The sequence below is a fragment of the Calonectris borealis genome, chromosome 9 (genome assembly GCF_964195595.1).
Source record: "Calonectris borealis chromosome 9, bCalBor7.hap1.2, whole genome shotgun sequence".
Classification (NCBI taxonomy): Eukaryota; Metazoa; Chordata; class Aves; order Procellariiformes; family Procellariidae; genus Calonectris; species Calonectris borealis.
In genome coordinates this window covers 19,330,312-19,343,639 of record NC_134320.1, presented here as the reverse complement: position 1 = coordinate 19,343,639, position 13,328 = coordinate 19,330,312, and the positions used below count along the sequence as shown (strand labels likewise).

The 13,328-nt window shown below is 60.1% G+C and overlaps 1 protein-coding gene across 6 annotated transcripts; it reads right to left on the bottom strand.

Moving 5' to 3' along the window:
• Positions 1-553: 553 nt before the first annotated feature.
• Positions 554-11,824, bottom strand: ABCF3 (ATP binding cassette subfamily F member 3). 6 transcript variants are annotated; one of them, XR_012674663.1, is made up of 22 exons: positions 11,688-11,824; positions 11,323-11,470; positions 11,166-11,245; positions 10,722-10,777; positions 8,863-8,960; positions 8,632-8,754; positions 8,091-8,357; positions 7,804-7,884; positions 7,199-7,258; positions 6,796-6,852; positions 6,566-6,588; positions 5,846-5,901; positions 5,497-5,697; positions 5,250-5,326; positions 5,014-5,058; positions 4,556-4,688; positions 3,834-3,922; positions 3,543-3,634; positions 2,808-2,940; positions 2,352-2,439; positions 1,686-1,937; positions 1,449-1,535 (listed from the first exon to the last, which is right to left on the bottom strand). XR_012674663.1 is itself a non-coding variant. In XM_075157256.1 (21 exons), exons 1-21 carry the CDS (start codon positions 11,758-11,760, stop codon positions 1,377-1,379), a joined length of 2,139 nt encoding a protein of 712 aa, XP_075013357.1. In that variant the 5' UTR covers positions 11,761-11,824; the 3' UTR covers positions 554-1,376. The 6 variants fall into 6 exon arrangements, 3 of the variants coding, with proteins under 3 accessions (XP_075013357.1, XP_075013358.1, XP_075013361.1); XM_075157256.1 differs by lacking the exon at positions 1,686-1,937 and having other exon boundaries at positions 554-1,535; XM_075157257.1 differs by lacking the exon at positions 1,686-1,937 and having other exon boundaries at positions 554-1,535; positions 10,722-10,774.
• Positions 11,825-13,328: the final 1,504 nt, after the last annotated feature.

Genomic DNA, 13,328 nt, shown 5'->3' with positions numbered 1-13,328 from the left:
GGCGGGGAAGGCGGGGGCGGGGCCTCGCGCCGGCCGCCCCGGTGGGAGGGGTAGGGGGGTCCGCCTCTACCGGCGCGGAGGCGGGGGAGGGGGGCGCGGACAGGGCTGGCCTCTCCACCGACGGCACCGGCCCGCGTCCGGCCCCGCACAGCCCTGGAGCACCGGCTGGCACCGGGACACCCCCGCCGCTGGGCACCCGCGCCCCAGCACCCCACCCGGGTCCTCGCAGGGTCCCCACGCCACCCCCCTCCTTCCCCGGGCTGCCAGGGGCCCCCTACTCTGCCCCCTCCTCCCGCTCACCCTCAGCCCCGGTTTCCCGCAGCCCCCAAACCACAACCGGATCCGGGAGCTGACACCCAACGCCGGGCTCGCCCCTGCTCCGTGTCCCCCGAGGCGGCCCCCAGTGGGACGCCGGCACAGCCTCCCCAACACCCCGGGGGAGCCATTTAATTTGGCGAGACCCATCTGGAAAGCATCTCCCCCGAGCAGCCTTGTGCTCTGCGCCCCCCAAACTCAAACCCCGCAGCCGGCCCAAGGAAAGGAGAGCGCTGCACCCACTGCGTCCTGGGTTTATTTACACCGCAACCTCTGTGCAGGTGGGAGGGGGGGGTGCCGAGCAGCCCACCCCCGGGCAGCCCACCCCAGGGCCGGTTTGCAAGGAAAGGCAGGCGGCGAGGCGAGGCGGTACCGGCAGCAGCGCGGGGAAAGGAGCGGGGAGCTGGGCCCGGGCAGAGCCAGGCGCTGGCTCCCTCAGCACTACAAACGCAAGCCCCTGGGGAGGACAGACCAAGCGAGCCCCGGCTTCCAGGGGCTGGGGGAAGAGGCAGGGGTCACTCGTAGCAGCAAAGGCCTCGTTTCTCGTTTCCCTCCAGGGCAGCAGAGGGGACGGTGGCGTGTGATGGAGCCTGACTAGTGTTCGGCCAGTTAAACGCAAAAAAAAAAAAAAAAAAAAAAGAAAAAAAAAAGAAAAAGGCAGAGGGGGAAGCGAAGAAACATGGAGAACAGCTCCTCTCCTGCCCTCCAGAGCACGGAGTTAAATGGGGGGGGTCGGGATGCGACACCTCCTTCCCTCCTCTCGGCAGAGCAGCAGCTCCAGGCACAGTCCTTCCAGTGCGCCCAGCGCCAGGCGCAGCCCCGGCTGGCGGCAGAGCCCCCGGCGTGCCTCCGGCCACACGCAGCACCGGGCTCCTGCTCCCTCGCCGTCCTTCCGCCCGGCCCCGCGAGGGGAGAGCAGTTCAGGTGGCAGTTTGATGGCATGGCTGACGGTCCATGCGGGCAGCAGCGTCCTCGGTGCTCTGCCAGGCACAGTTGGGATGGATGCCGAGGCGGCCAAGCTTCGCGCTCCAGCCCCTGGCGCAGTCCGGCTCCCGCCTCCCTTATAGGAAACCCTCCTTCCGGAACTGCTCCTTCAGGATGTCTCTGTACTGGTCAAAGCCGCCCTCGATGCGGGTCACGGTGGCGTTCTCGCACACCCACAGCTCCTGGCACACCAGGCGGATGAAGCGCTCGTCGTGGGACACCAGAACTACACCACCCTGCCAACAGACAAGGGGGGGGAAAGGCAACTTAGCGGAGCACAACCCAGGGCCCAGCGCTGGTGGCATGGAGATCCTGCGCCCCTGTCCAGCCTGTGCCCAGGACTTCAGGTTTCCATCCACTCCAGGGAAAACTGAACGGTACTTCACTGGCAGGGACCTAATCCTTCCTTCAGGGGGACAGACAGATGACGTATGGAAGAGGCACGGGCAGCAGTAACGTATTTATCCTCCCCTCTCGGAAGGCAAGTGCAAGGTTTGCTACTGGCTCTCCAGGTCTCTGACAACGGCAAGGATGGAGATTCCAGGTGGAGTCAATGACAGTCAAAGGTGGCTGGACCGGGCCCTGAGCAACCTCAGTTGAGCTTTTCTTTTACAGGAAAACTGCCCCAACCTGAGCAACTGTAGAACAGTGAGAACCAGGTTGATCACAGTGGTATCTGGAGGCTGAGTCTTTGGAGATCAGCCATAAGTTCTGCCTAAGGAAGAGCTGAGAGGCCCCAAGGCAGGGCTGAACACCACACGCAGCACACAAGAAGTCACAGAGTGTAGGTGACTGGCCAAGATGGGGGACATGGTGCTCTCTGGTCTGCTATTGCCTCTCTCAGCCACCCCTAGCCAAAGCCAGCAAGTGAAACAAACCACCAGGATGGGTGGCTAAGGCAGAAATGTGACTGACCCTTCCCAACACCTGTCCTGGACTTGAAGCCCTCACTGGTATTCGACTGTCCACCTCTGGCTGAGATACCGAGTAACCTGAGCTGGAGGCTGCAGGGAGCATTAGAAAAACGGGAGATCTCACCGAGGCAGCCTTACCCGGAACTTATTCAGTGCCTTTGCCAGTGCCTCGATGGTCTCCATGTCCAGGTGATTTGTCGGCTCATCCAGGATGTAGAAGTTTGGACTGGAATAGAAGACGGCTCTGAGCATGCACTGGAACAGCCCGGGCTGGGTCCGCATCCCTTCGCACTGCAGGGACCTCCACCAGGCTGCATTGGCCACGAAAAGCCGCAGCCACTGGCATTTGAACGGCCCCAAGATCGGCATTGCCCAGGTCCAGGGACACCTCTTATCCTTGTGAGCCCAAAGAAGCAGGAGAAAGCCACCTGCCTCCTTCCACACAATCCCCCCCAGGTGACAATCTCCCTCCCCACAAAACTCCCAAGGATGAGGCTTCCGCAGGGCAGCAGAAAGTCCCTGGATGCCCGCCTTCCTCCTGGGGCTCCGGGGATGGAGCCATGCAAAAATTAACAGCATCTGGGAGAAAATTACCAGGACATAGTCATCTGGGCAAAGGCCACGCGACTCTTCTGACCTCCAGACAGGCTGGCCACGGGACGCACAGCCAGCTCCCCCGAGACGCCGTAGCTCCCCAGCTGATGCCGGTATTCCTCCTCCGTCTTCCCTGCAGGAGCATGTCACAACACAGCTATGGCACACCCAGTGTGACACAGGGCCCTCGGCGCCATGACCTCGGTGGGCACCGTGGCCGGGCAGCCCGTGCCAGACCAGCACGGCGGGGGAGGAATTCAGCAGCCGCTTCCAGGCAATTCCCTCCCAAGCAGGGGGGCTGCGGGGAAAACCTGACTGACACAATCAGGACAGGGGCTGCAGGGCTGGTGACTGACTCCAAGTGACGCTGCCCCCAATTCCCTGTCACCACGTTAAGTAATGTTAAAAGGAGAAGAGAGCCGGAGGTTTTGGTAGCTGGGAAAGGGGGAGCCGGTGCTCGTTCTGTGCCCAGCAAGAAAGCGGGTCATCTGCCCCCAAAACCCGGCCACGGTGGAGCACCAGCCTGAGGTCTGCAGACTGCCGGCTACCCCTGCACAACCAGCTGGTGTCCTGAACTTGTGCTGGACCTGGGGAGTTAACCCAGAGCAGGTGGTGTCCCTTAAGCACTGATGTGACAGAGCCTTCTGCCCAGGGCCATGGAACAAATCGATGCTGCTCTGTGCGTGGCAAAGGAGACCTCAATGGCCCAGATCTCCTGGAATCTCCAAAACTCACCTGGGAACTTTCTTGCCAGCAACTCTACAGCACTGATGTTCAAGTCCAGTTGATCCACGTGGTGCTGGCTGAAATAACCGATCTTTAGGTTTCTGCAGAATGAGAAGAGAGACTGGGAGCTGGTACCAGGCCCCACAACCACAGCGCTCGCAGCTGCAGCTATGGGAAGGGGGGCATATGCGTGGGTGTGCAGGACCCATCCCCATCACTCGGGCAGCCATCACTCCAAAAGCCCAGAAGCCCTCCAACTGCACCATTCCTCCCAGTCCCCCAGCCCTTCCTACCAGGTACCTGTGAGCATGTCTGATCCCTCTGACTGGTGCCAGCTCCCCCATTAAGATCTTTAGCATGGTCGACTTGCCAGCTCCGTTTTCCCCAACCTAGAGAAGCAGCAGCAGCATTGGAGAACGTGAAACCCAGGAAGGTACTTTGGAGAGGGGGCAGTGATCAGGGAATTTCAGCTCTCTTGGATGATCAGGCAGCAGAGGGGGGCAGGATGAGAGTCCAACCAGTGGCTCCAGCTACCTGGAAGCTGCACTTCTATCCCTGAGGAGCAGCACAGGCAGCAGGGCTAGAAGACGTTCCTTCCCCACCCCTCTAGCCTAAGGATTACCTGGTCCCAGCCTCATGGGCAAGCAAATAGCATCTCTCTGCTGCCCCATCTAACGCAGCAGGAGCCCCCACTACAATGCTGCTGTCGTCCGCTCACTAACAGGGAGTTACAGAGAAGATGGACCCAGTCTCTTCTCAGAGGTGCCTGGTGAAAGGACGAAGGGCAACAGGCACAAGCTGCAAATTCTAACTGGTATTAGGAAAAATGTTCCTCAAAATGAGGATGATCAAATGCTGCAATGGGACCCAGAGGAATGGGAGAAATATTCCTCCCTAGAGACATCCAAAATTCAACTGGACAAGGATCTGAGCAACCTGACCTAACATCAAAGCTGGCCCTGCTTTGAGCAGGGACCTCCCAAGGTCCCTTGTAGCCACCATTATTCTGCAATCCCACATACCACACAGATGCGGGACTCCAGGTCAGCAGAGACGGAGAGGGAACGAAAGATGTAGTGACTTGGGTCATAATAGAAGTCTACTTCGTCTAGCTGCAGGATAGGGGGGGAGAACTTCTCAAAGCCATCGGGGAACCTAGGAAGGCAGGAAGAGGTGAGGGATGGCCAGGAACTTCAGAGACCCTGTTCCCAGCCTCCCAGGACAACTGCTGCAACCCCCTCGGTGGCAAGGGGGGGTCCCTACTATGCAGGGCCTCTGGGAAGGATGGCCACAAGAAGGGGACACGGATCTGCAGCCTTCCCCCAGGAGGGAACCCAGCCTGAACGCGGGGGCCTGTCTGGGCTCCCTGTCAGAGTAAGGCTGGCCCGCAGGAAGGGGTGGTTGTCCCAGCCGGAGGACCCAGGCTCATGTCAGAAAGGGAGCCAGGCGCCCCCCAAGCACGGGCTTAGGGGACACTTACTTCATAATCACCTCGGACTCCTTGTCCACAGGTTTCAGCTCTGGCCTGCAAGAAGAGGAGACACATAACCAAGGTGCCTTGCACTGGGGGTCTGTTCCCATCCTAGCCAAAGCCTCTGGACCAGAGAGAGAGCACCCAAACCACCCCCGTATCTCCCAGGCACCCTGGGAACCTCTGCTTCTTCCCATGAGCACTGTCCCTCCCCACCTCTAGAGAGGAGCCGGACAGGCACTCACAGCTTCTCCAACAACTTGAGCTTGCTCTGCACTTGGGATGCCCGGTTGGCGTTGTAGCGAAAGCGGTCAATGAAAACCTACAAGAGAGAAAAGCATCAGAGAGCCCCAGGTCCCCTTCAGCCCCAGCCACCCCACTCTGCTGCCAAACCTCCTGCAACAACAGAGCCACATCCATGGGTCTAGAAGCATGGAGAAAGGGACGAGGCTGGGAGAAGAGTGCCCCAGCACTACTGGCTTCTCCCAGTACCTGGATGTGCTCACGGTACTGCTGCTGGGCTTCGTACTCTCGCTGCTGGTTCTTCAGCCGCTCCTCCTTGATCTTCATGAAGTTCTCAAAGTCCCCGCGGTACATGTCCAGCCGCTGCGAGTGCAGGTGGATGATGTCCGTGGCCACCGCGTTCAGGAAGTTCCTGTCGTGGGACACCACGAGGATGGTCGACTGCCAGGTCTGGAGGAGACAACAAGAGGGAGGCCTGAGCATCGTCAAGCCAGAGTGCAGGGCTTGGTCCCACCACCCAGCAAGGTGAGACACCAGCCTGGAGGACATCTCCATCCCTCACCCTCGCTCCGTCCCAGGGTCTCCCACCACCCCCTACCTGCAGGTAGGTCTCAAGCCACAAAATGGCCCTCACGTCCAGCATGTTTGTTGGCTCTGAGGGAAGGGAAAGAGGCACGGAGGTCAGGAGGGATGAGAATGGCTGGATTACGCTTTTTTTACGCAGGAAAGGCTAGTGATCAGCATTGCGGAGGAAAAGACCCTGCATGGGGACCTGCCCCCACACCTCAGGGGACTCACACGTGTGGGGTGTGCTGAGGCGGGTGGGTACAGGGCCAAGGCTCAGCCAGGGACGCTCCCCCCACTCCATACTGGTACCCGGACCCCAGTGCCCAGCAGCAGCGCCTTGCCCAGACCCCCCACCCAAGGTGGGCACCTTCCCAGGGAACCAGCCTAGTGCCGGGGTCACCCCCTGCGGTGAAGGGACTCCCCCCAGAGTGTGCTGGCAGCCAGGGCCCATCACAGGGACAGGGGAGGGAAAGGGACTGCTGGGGGCACGGTGACACGCAGACCACCCGGCTGGGACAGAGGGCAGAGCTCTGCTGAGCGCAGTGAAAGCGGCTGCCCAAGGAGACTTCCCCGCGCCACCGCCAGCTCTGCCCGCCGTGCCAGGGGAGCACCGACAGCCCTGCCAGCACCGGCCCTGTCACGCAGGGCTATTTTGAGCAGGCAGCTAAAGGCCACGGCGCGTTCCCAACCCCAGCAAGGGCACAGGCAGGCCCAGCGGCAGTGTCGGAGGGGACTCGCAGTATCGACTTACCATCCAGCAAAAGGAGATCTGGCCTAGGAAAAACAAGACATGGGTATCAGAAGGAAAAAGAGCACAGGGTCAGCGCAGAGTGCGTTTCACCACACACACAGAGCTGCGATGCCTCCAACGCTCCCCACCCCGAGAGTCTGAGTCGAGAGGACCCCCAGGCAGCACCCGGCACCTCGCAGCACGGACAGCAAGGAGGCTTAACCCCATGGCATGAAGGCCTGGACACCAACCTGGCAAACAGGGCTCTGGCTAAGGCCAGTCTCATTCTCCAGCCTCCGGAAAACTCTCTGAGGAGAGAAGAGGTTTCAGAGAGGGGTTACTGTTTAACGCAGAACAGCTCCCTGTTTGCCTGCCTGCCAGGCTCCCTGCTCCCCCGCGGCCCTTTCAGCTCTGCTGTCACCCAGAGACGGCGTGTCCCTGCAGAGATCTTGGGCGCAGCACAAGATCCATGGTCCAGCAGGCAGGTGGCTTGGCACTCCCAGGGCTGGAGACCACATCGAATGGGCAGGAATGGACCCTCACTCTCCCACAGGGTTGCCCTCCCTTACAGCCACTGCAGCGCCTGGGGACTCACTAGCAGCAGCATCTCCCCAGACCCATTTCTTTCTCGATGCCCAGAATCTGGAGACTTACTTGGTTGTCTGTTGTTGCATCTTTGCATTAAAGCCCAGCCCAGCGAGAATGACGGATGCCCTGGGGAAAAGGGGAGAGAACTGGAACCCAGCTACAGCATCCAACAGCAGAGCACAGTCTGAGGCCTCCGACCCACAGTCACTGTGGGGACTCTGCTGCATGGTTTAACGCTGTTCTGGCACAGGAAAACTTCACTGCATGTGCAAGAGCAGCGCTCGGCTGGGAAATGCAGCCCAGCAGGGCACAGCGTCCACGCGAATTCCCAGGAGATTCACAAGAAGCTTTCAGCTCTTTGGCAAGGAAGAGAGTCACTACCACCAACATCCCAGAAACATTCCCCAGACACCAGGAACCTGGGGAGGTCCAAGAGGAGCAGCAGCCACAATACAAGCCATTCGCGGGGGGAAAAAAAAAAAAATCCCTCTAGCTTTGGGGGGAAGCTCGACTACTCCTAAACCCGCAGAGCTGTGACAGAAGAAGAGCAGTAGGGAGAGCCCCCGGTCCCCACATGCTGGATCCCAGGGCCACAGCATCACCCTTCCACGCCCCATGTCCCAAACCACTGCCCATGCCAACAGCCAGCAGGGCCCACAGGGCTGTCTCACCTCGCTGGGGCCTTGTCTGCCTCAATCTCCTCCAGCTTCGCGTAGATCTCCGATAGCCTGGCACCTTCTGTCCCTTCTCCCCTGGGGCAGGACAAAGAGGAGCGTGTGGGACTGATGGGGGTCAGGGTTTGAGTGCTGGGGGAGACTGGTCTCCCCAAGCAGGACTAAGGTGGGCAAGATGCAGCCCAGCCCTGCTGGAGCCCTCCATTTGAAAGGAGAGACCTCAAAACGAGACCTCGCGGTCAAGAAGCCATAGAAAGGTCGGAAACCCAGCGGCAACGTCTCACCTGCCGGCATTAATCTTAGCCGTCAGATCCCTCTCCTCCCGCAGCAGACTCTCACGAGTGGTGTCACACTCCAGCACACTCTGCAGCGCCGGCGTCTCATCCCCCGCCACCTCCTGCTCCACGTGGAGGATGCTGATGTGCGAGGGGATGCGCAGGCTCCGGCTGGCGATCATCTTCAGCAGCGTGGTCTTCCCCAGCCCGTTCCTGCCCACCAGCCCGTAGCGCCGTCCAAACGCCAGGTTCAGGTCTGCTCCCGCCAGCAGCACACTAAAGCAAGAGAACAGGCAGGTACCTGGTCAGACTGCCCCACGGAGAGGGAGATAACCGGCAGCCACCTGCCCCCAGCATATTTCAGGCTGTGCTGGGGCCAAACAACCATCACAGACTTCTCCTGCCCAAAGCCAACAGGGTCAGGTGCCCACCTTGCTTCCCGAGCCTTCCCACGCCCCCTGTCATTTCCCAACCACTCTCCAATCCAGTCTCAATGACCCATAGTCCAAAGCCCAGCCAAGATCTGTCCCACCTCCCCACCTGCACTCACCGCTCACCGAAGGACACGTCGAAGTTCTCGATGCGCACATCATACGACTTGTTCTTGCCTGATGACTCCATGCGAGTCTCCTTCTTGCTGGCAGCTTGGCTGGCCGAGGCCTCCTCAAGGACCCTGCAGAAGACAGAGAAGGGGGCTCAACAGGAAAGCTCTGGTACAGCCAGATCCCAGCAACACTCAGCAGAGCGGGATGGTGATGTTCGAGGCACCCTCCATACTCACAGAGGACCAGATGACTTCAGGGAATCCCGCTCCATCCTCTTGTCCTGCTTGGCTTTCAGCCTGGCTTCCGCCTTCTCCAGTTTCTTCGCATTCACCATCTGAGGCACAAAGCAGAAAGTTTAAAGAAGAGAGAGCATCTTCAGCAAAAGCCCCAAAAGCCCAGCTCCATGAGAAAAGAGATCAATCGACCCCTCATGCCTGGAAGGAAGGGAAGGAGGGCAGGAGGGAGGTAGGACAAGGGAACTGGGACAGATTCAGCGCATTTTGAGGAAGCTAATCAGGCCAGGAAGTCACTTCAGGAATGAAGTCCTAAATCAACTGTTCATACACAACGGTTCTGCCTCAGCAAGGCAAAGGGTTTGGCTGACCCTAATGTACGGCCAGTTTCTCTACTTCCAGGGACCTGGGTCAGCCAAGTCACTTAAAAAGCACCAACCTGCTACCCCAGTGCCTCCTCCGCTACACCCGACACCCACCCTCGTCCTAGACCATGAGGCACGTTAAACTTTAGCCAGTTTGGAACAAACTCAGCTTACGCGGTGGATCAATCAAGACAGAAACAAAAAGCATTTAATTAAACCTGAAGGCAAGAAGGAGCCAAGCGTTTTAACCTGGCCTCTGGTCTTAGCCAGGCTTTCAGCCCACTCCAGCTTATTCCCATGTCAAGTCAAATATTTGTGGCTGACCAAGAACACTCCTAGATATTTCTAGGCAACTCTGCAGCCACCAGAGCACGTTACAGACCTGCATGCTAGACTGAAAAGCATCTTGTTACGGGAGCTGTGACCCCGTACCTACAGACAGATTGAGTCACTCTGTAAACTATACCAAGCTCCCTCAATCTCCCAGTAGACATGTCCTCCAGAACTTGAGAGGCCTCCCAAGACCTTCTCTGAATCGTCTCCAATTTTTCTGAAGATCCTTTTTGAGCTGCAGACACAAGAGCCAGAAAGCGAACCCAGCAGAAACAACTCCAGTGCCAAAACCAGCAACAGCTGCCAGCTTTCACTTAAGACTCCCATTCAGCCACGCGGGGATCATGTCAGGTCTCAGCCTCCAAGCGAGGGGTTCTCGTTCTCAACACATTACCCCAGGAAGCGAGAGCTCTACAAGAGACCAGCCTGGTAGAGAGACTGACCCCCTGCACAGCTACCGCCGTCTTTGCTTTGCAGACGCACAACCACACCTCACCCGTACTCAAATGTTGGCACATCCAACACAGAGAACAAGCCGGGTCACTCCTGAGCAGCCACGCGTTTCATCCCCAAAGATGTTCCGATTTCCTCAGGTCATGGAGCATAACTGCTTCCGAACGACTCCACTCCTGATCTTACTTCTCAAACCACGACAACCCACAGCCATTTCTAAAGCTCTCTGGAAAACAGCTGCTCCCTGCTAACTCCTCATCTGTAACATCCAACATCTAACCATTAGCCAGGATTTTATCTCTCATTGAGTATGGCACGATGTCATCCCGGTACAACCTATTTTCTCAATCAAAGGCCTCGCTGTAGAAGCCAAAGACCCTCATGAAAGTCAGAGAAGCTGCACTCTGAGCACCACCACTGCATCAACCACGCTTTGAAGCTCATTAGGAAGTTAGAGTAAAATAGATCTTGTTAAATTAATAAGCCTCTTTACCACGCCAAGGTCAAGAGTTTCCCAAATTACAGTGAACCCGACGAGGAGGAGCAGCAACCCCCGCAACTGTGCCCCTAACCAGGGTGACTGCCTGTCCCGGCTGCTCTCCGAGGGCGAGGTGACTGGAGCAGCGCAGGGCAGGGCACCTGCAGCCCCGCACGTTAGCTGCTCCCACCAGGTCTGCTGGCTTACGAGCGAGGGCGCAGCCCCCCACTTACCGAGGTCTGGCCTCTCTTCAGCAACAGCCCCGGCAGCAGATCCACGCTGGCATCTGCTGCAACGAGACAGTTGGGTTGGTGACCACACGCTCCAGGAAGGCTCCGCCAAGCGCTGCTGTAGCGGCTGCCCACAACCAGGCAGGACTGTCCCCTCTCCAACGGGACGAGGGGACCAAAGGCCGGCTCCTCTCCTTCCACCCCAGCTTGCCCTGCGGGCAGCCGGGTGCTGCTGGCGAGAGCTCAGCAGCAGGAAGAGAAAGAGGGGTGCGCCTGCAAGGGGGAGCCCAAGGCATGCGGGGGCGGGGGGAACTGCTCCCCCAAGGTCAGATGAGCGCACGCTCAGCGCCCTGAGCCCGTCCTTGCTGCCGGCACCCCGACAGCGGGACAGGAGCTGCGGGGGGGACACACGACGCGTGGCTGGGGGTCTCTGGGGGTGCCGCTCACCATATCCATCGGTGATCTGGGAGAGCTGGATGGGGGCGTCCAGCAGCACCTGGCTGCAGCGCTGGGCCCGGCCCTCGTCCCTGCAAGAGAGGAGGAGGAGGAGGAGGGTGAGGAGGGTGCGAGGGCGGGCGGGGGCCGGGGCGGGGGCGACCCTTACAGCTGCAGGGTGTTGAAGAGGCGCTGGCAGATCTCCCGGATGGCGCCGTCGTCCTTGGCGTCCTGCGACACCTCCCGCAGCAGCTCCCCCACCGCCTCCACCAGCTCGTCCACCGACTCGAAGTCGGCCGCGCTGCCGTGCAGGATCCCTGCGGGCACACGGCGCCGGCGCTGCACACCCCTCCGCTCGCGCGCGCGCTGTCGCGACGGGCGGCCGCGTGTCGCGATGCGGCCAACAGGTGGCACGCACGCACCCACCCGCCCGCTCCCCCGCCACTCCCCGGCCGCCTGTCGCGATGGCGGGGAGGTGTCGCGACATGCGGCGAGGCGGGAGGCCGAGCCGCGGGGGAGGCGGGCACCGCTCACCCGTCACGTAAGCGAAGACCTCGCCGTCCAGGTCGGGGAACTCGCTGCGGAGGATGTCGGCGCACGACGCCATAGCGGAGCCGGAGCGGGGCCCGGCCGCGGTGCGGCCCGGTGCCGCCGCACGGAGCCCGGCACCGCGGCAGAGGCGGAAGAGACGGCGCGGGCGCGGGGGCTGCCGGGAAGGAGGCGGGCGGCCGCCATGAGCGCGGGGGCCGCTGGGAAGTGCAGTCCGGGGCGGGGCGCGCGTGCGCAGCGCGGGGCTGGGGGAGCCCGCTGCCACGTGCCGCCGCCCCGCGGGGGCCGGTACCGCCGCGGGCGGGGGAGCAGCCCCTCGGCACCCCGCGGGCGGGGAAAGGCCCCGGGGACGGCGGCGGCCGAGCACAGCCCCTGCGCGGCCTTCCCTGCAGCGCGGGTTTGCTCCCGGAGCGGGCGGCTGCGCACACCCTGCGCGTCCTGTCCGGCAGCAAAGGAGGTTTTGGGTTTTTTTTCCTCTTTTGAAAAAGTAAAAAAAGAGTTTCAGCTCTCACACTTGTTCCTCAACACACACAGCCACCACCCTCTGGCTTGGTTTTTCTTAGGGCACTCGGAACAAGGGTCCCTGTGGCTGGGGCCACGTCCCTGCTCGGGCACACCAAGAGCCAAGCCGCAAGGGAAAACTCCTTTTTTTCAGCTGCTCACAAGGAAAAGCCCCCGAGGTCCACTTAGGCCCGGCTTGGGCAGAGAAGCCAGGCCTTCAGGGGGCTGGACATGCCTTACCAAGAGGGCAGCAAGGGTCAGGGCAGCCCAGGCGGAGGTTTTGGTGAGCCAAGGGCACCCTCCCTTCCCCAGGGAGCTGCAGCAGCTGGAACTGAGCACTGGCACTGCTGGAAGCAAAAGCACCACTTGTTCTTTCCACCTAACCCCCAGGCACCCCAGGGCTGGGGAAGCAACAAAAGCAAGCCCCGAGACACTCTGGCACAGGCCCAGAGCACAGCCCAGGCTCTTGCACCACAAGTCCCAAACAGCAGCGCAGGCAGCTTCTCCGTTCTACATACTTTATTAGATTCAGAGCTGGACAAATCACAAAGTGTACAAAATGGAGACCACACTACCAGAAGCAGGATTGTGGGTAGCAGCAGCATTCCTATGGCCCAGAAGCGTTTGGTAGAAGTGTGGAGAGGGCAGGCTGGGGCAGGGGGCTCTTACTGCCAACTGCATTTTAGATTCCCCGAGGACAGACCCTGTTCACATCCTGACAGAGCTCAGCTGACCCGCACTCCCTGGGGCAGAGGGGCCACGTTTCCAATTCGTTTGGAAAGGACAGACTGGCTCGAGCCAGCAGCGCGTGGGAGTAAGTGCTCTAAGGACCTGAAATGCTGTGCCACCCACATACACACCAGCAAGAGTCTAAACCCTCATCCTTTTTGGTCACAAACCTTCCCACGGCAGGACTCTATACTGACGACTTTGCAAGAAATGTAAGGTGGTGGTGAGATCCGGTGAGCCCACCATCTCCCCGGGTGGAGGCCTGACAAACTCACCACCCCAGGCATCTCAGACTGGCCAGCGACATCTACCACAACAGCAATAGCTAGTACAGAAGCCAGGGTAACTTCAACTCAGATTTGTCCAGTCTATGTTTAGGTCTATTCTACGAGTACA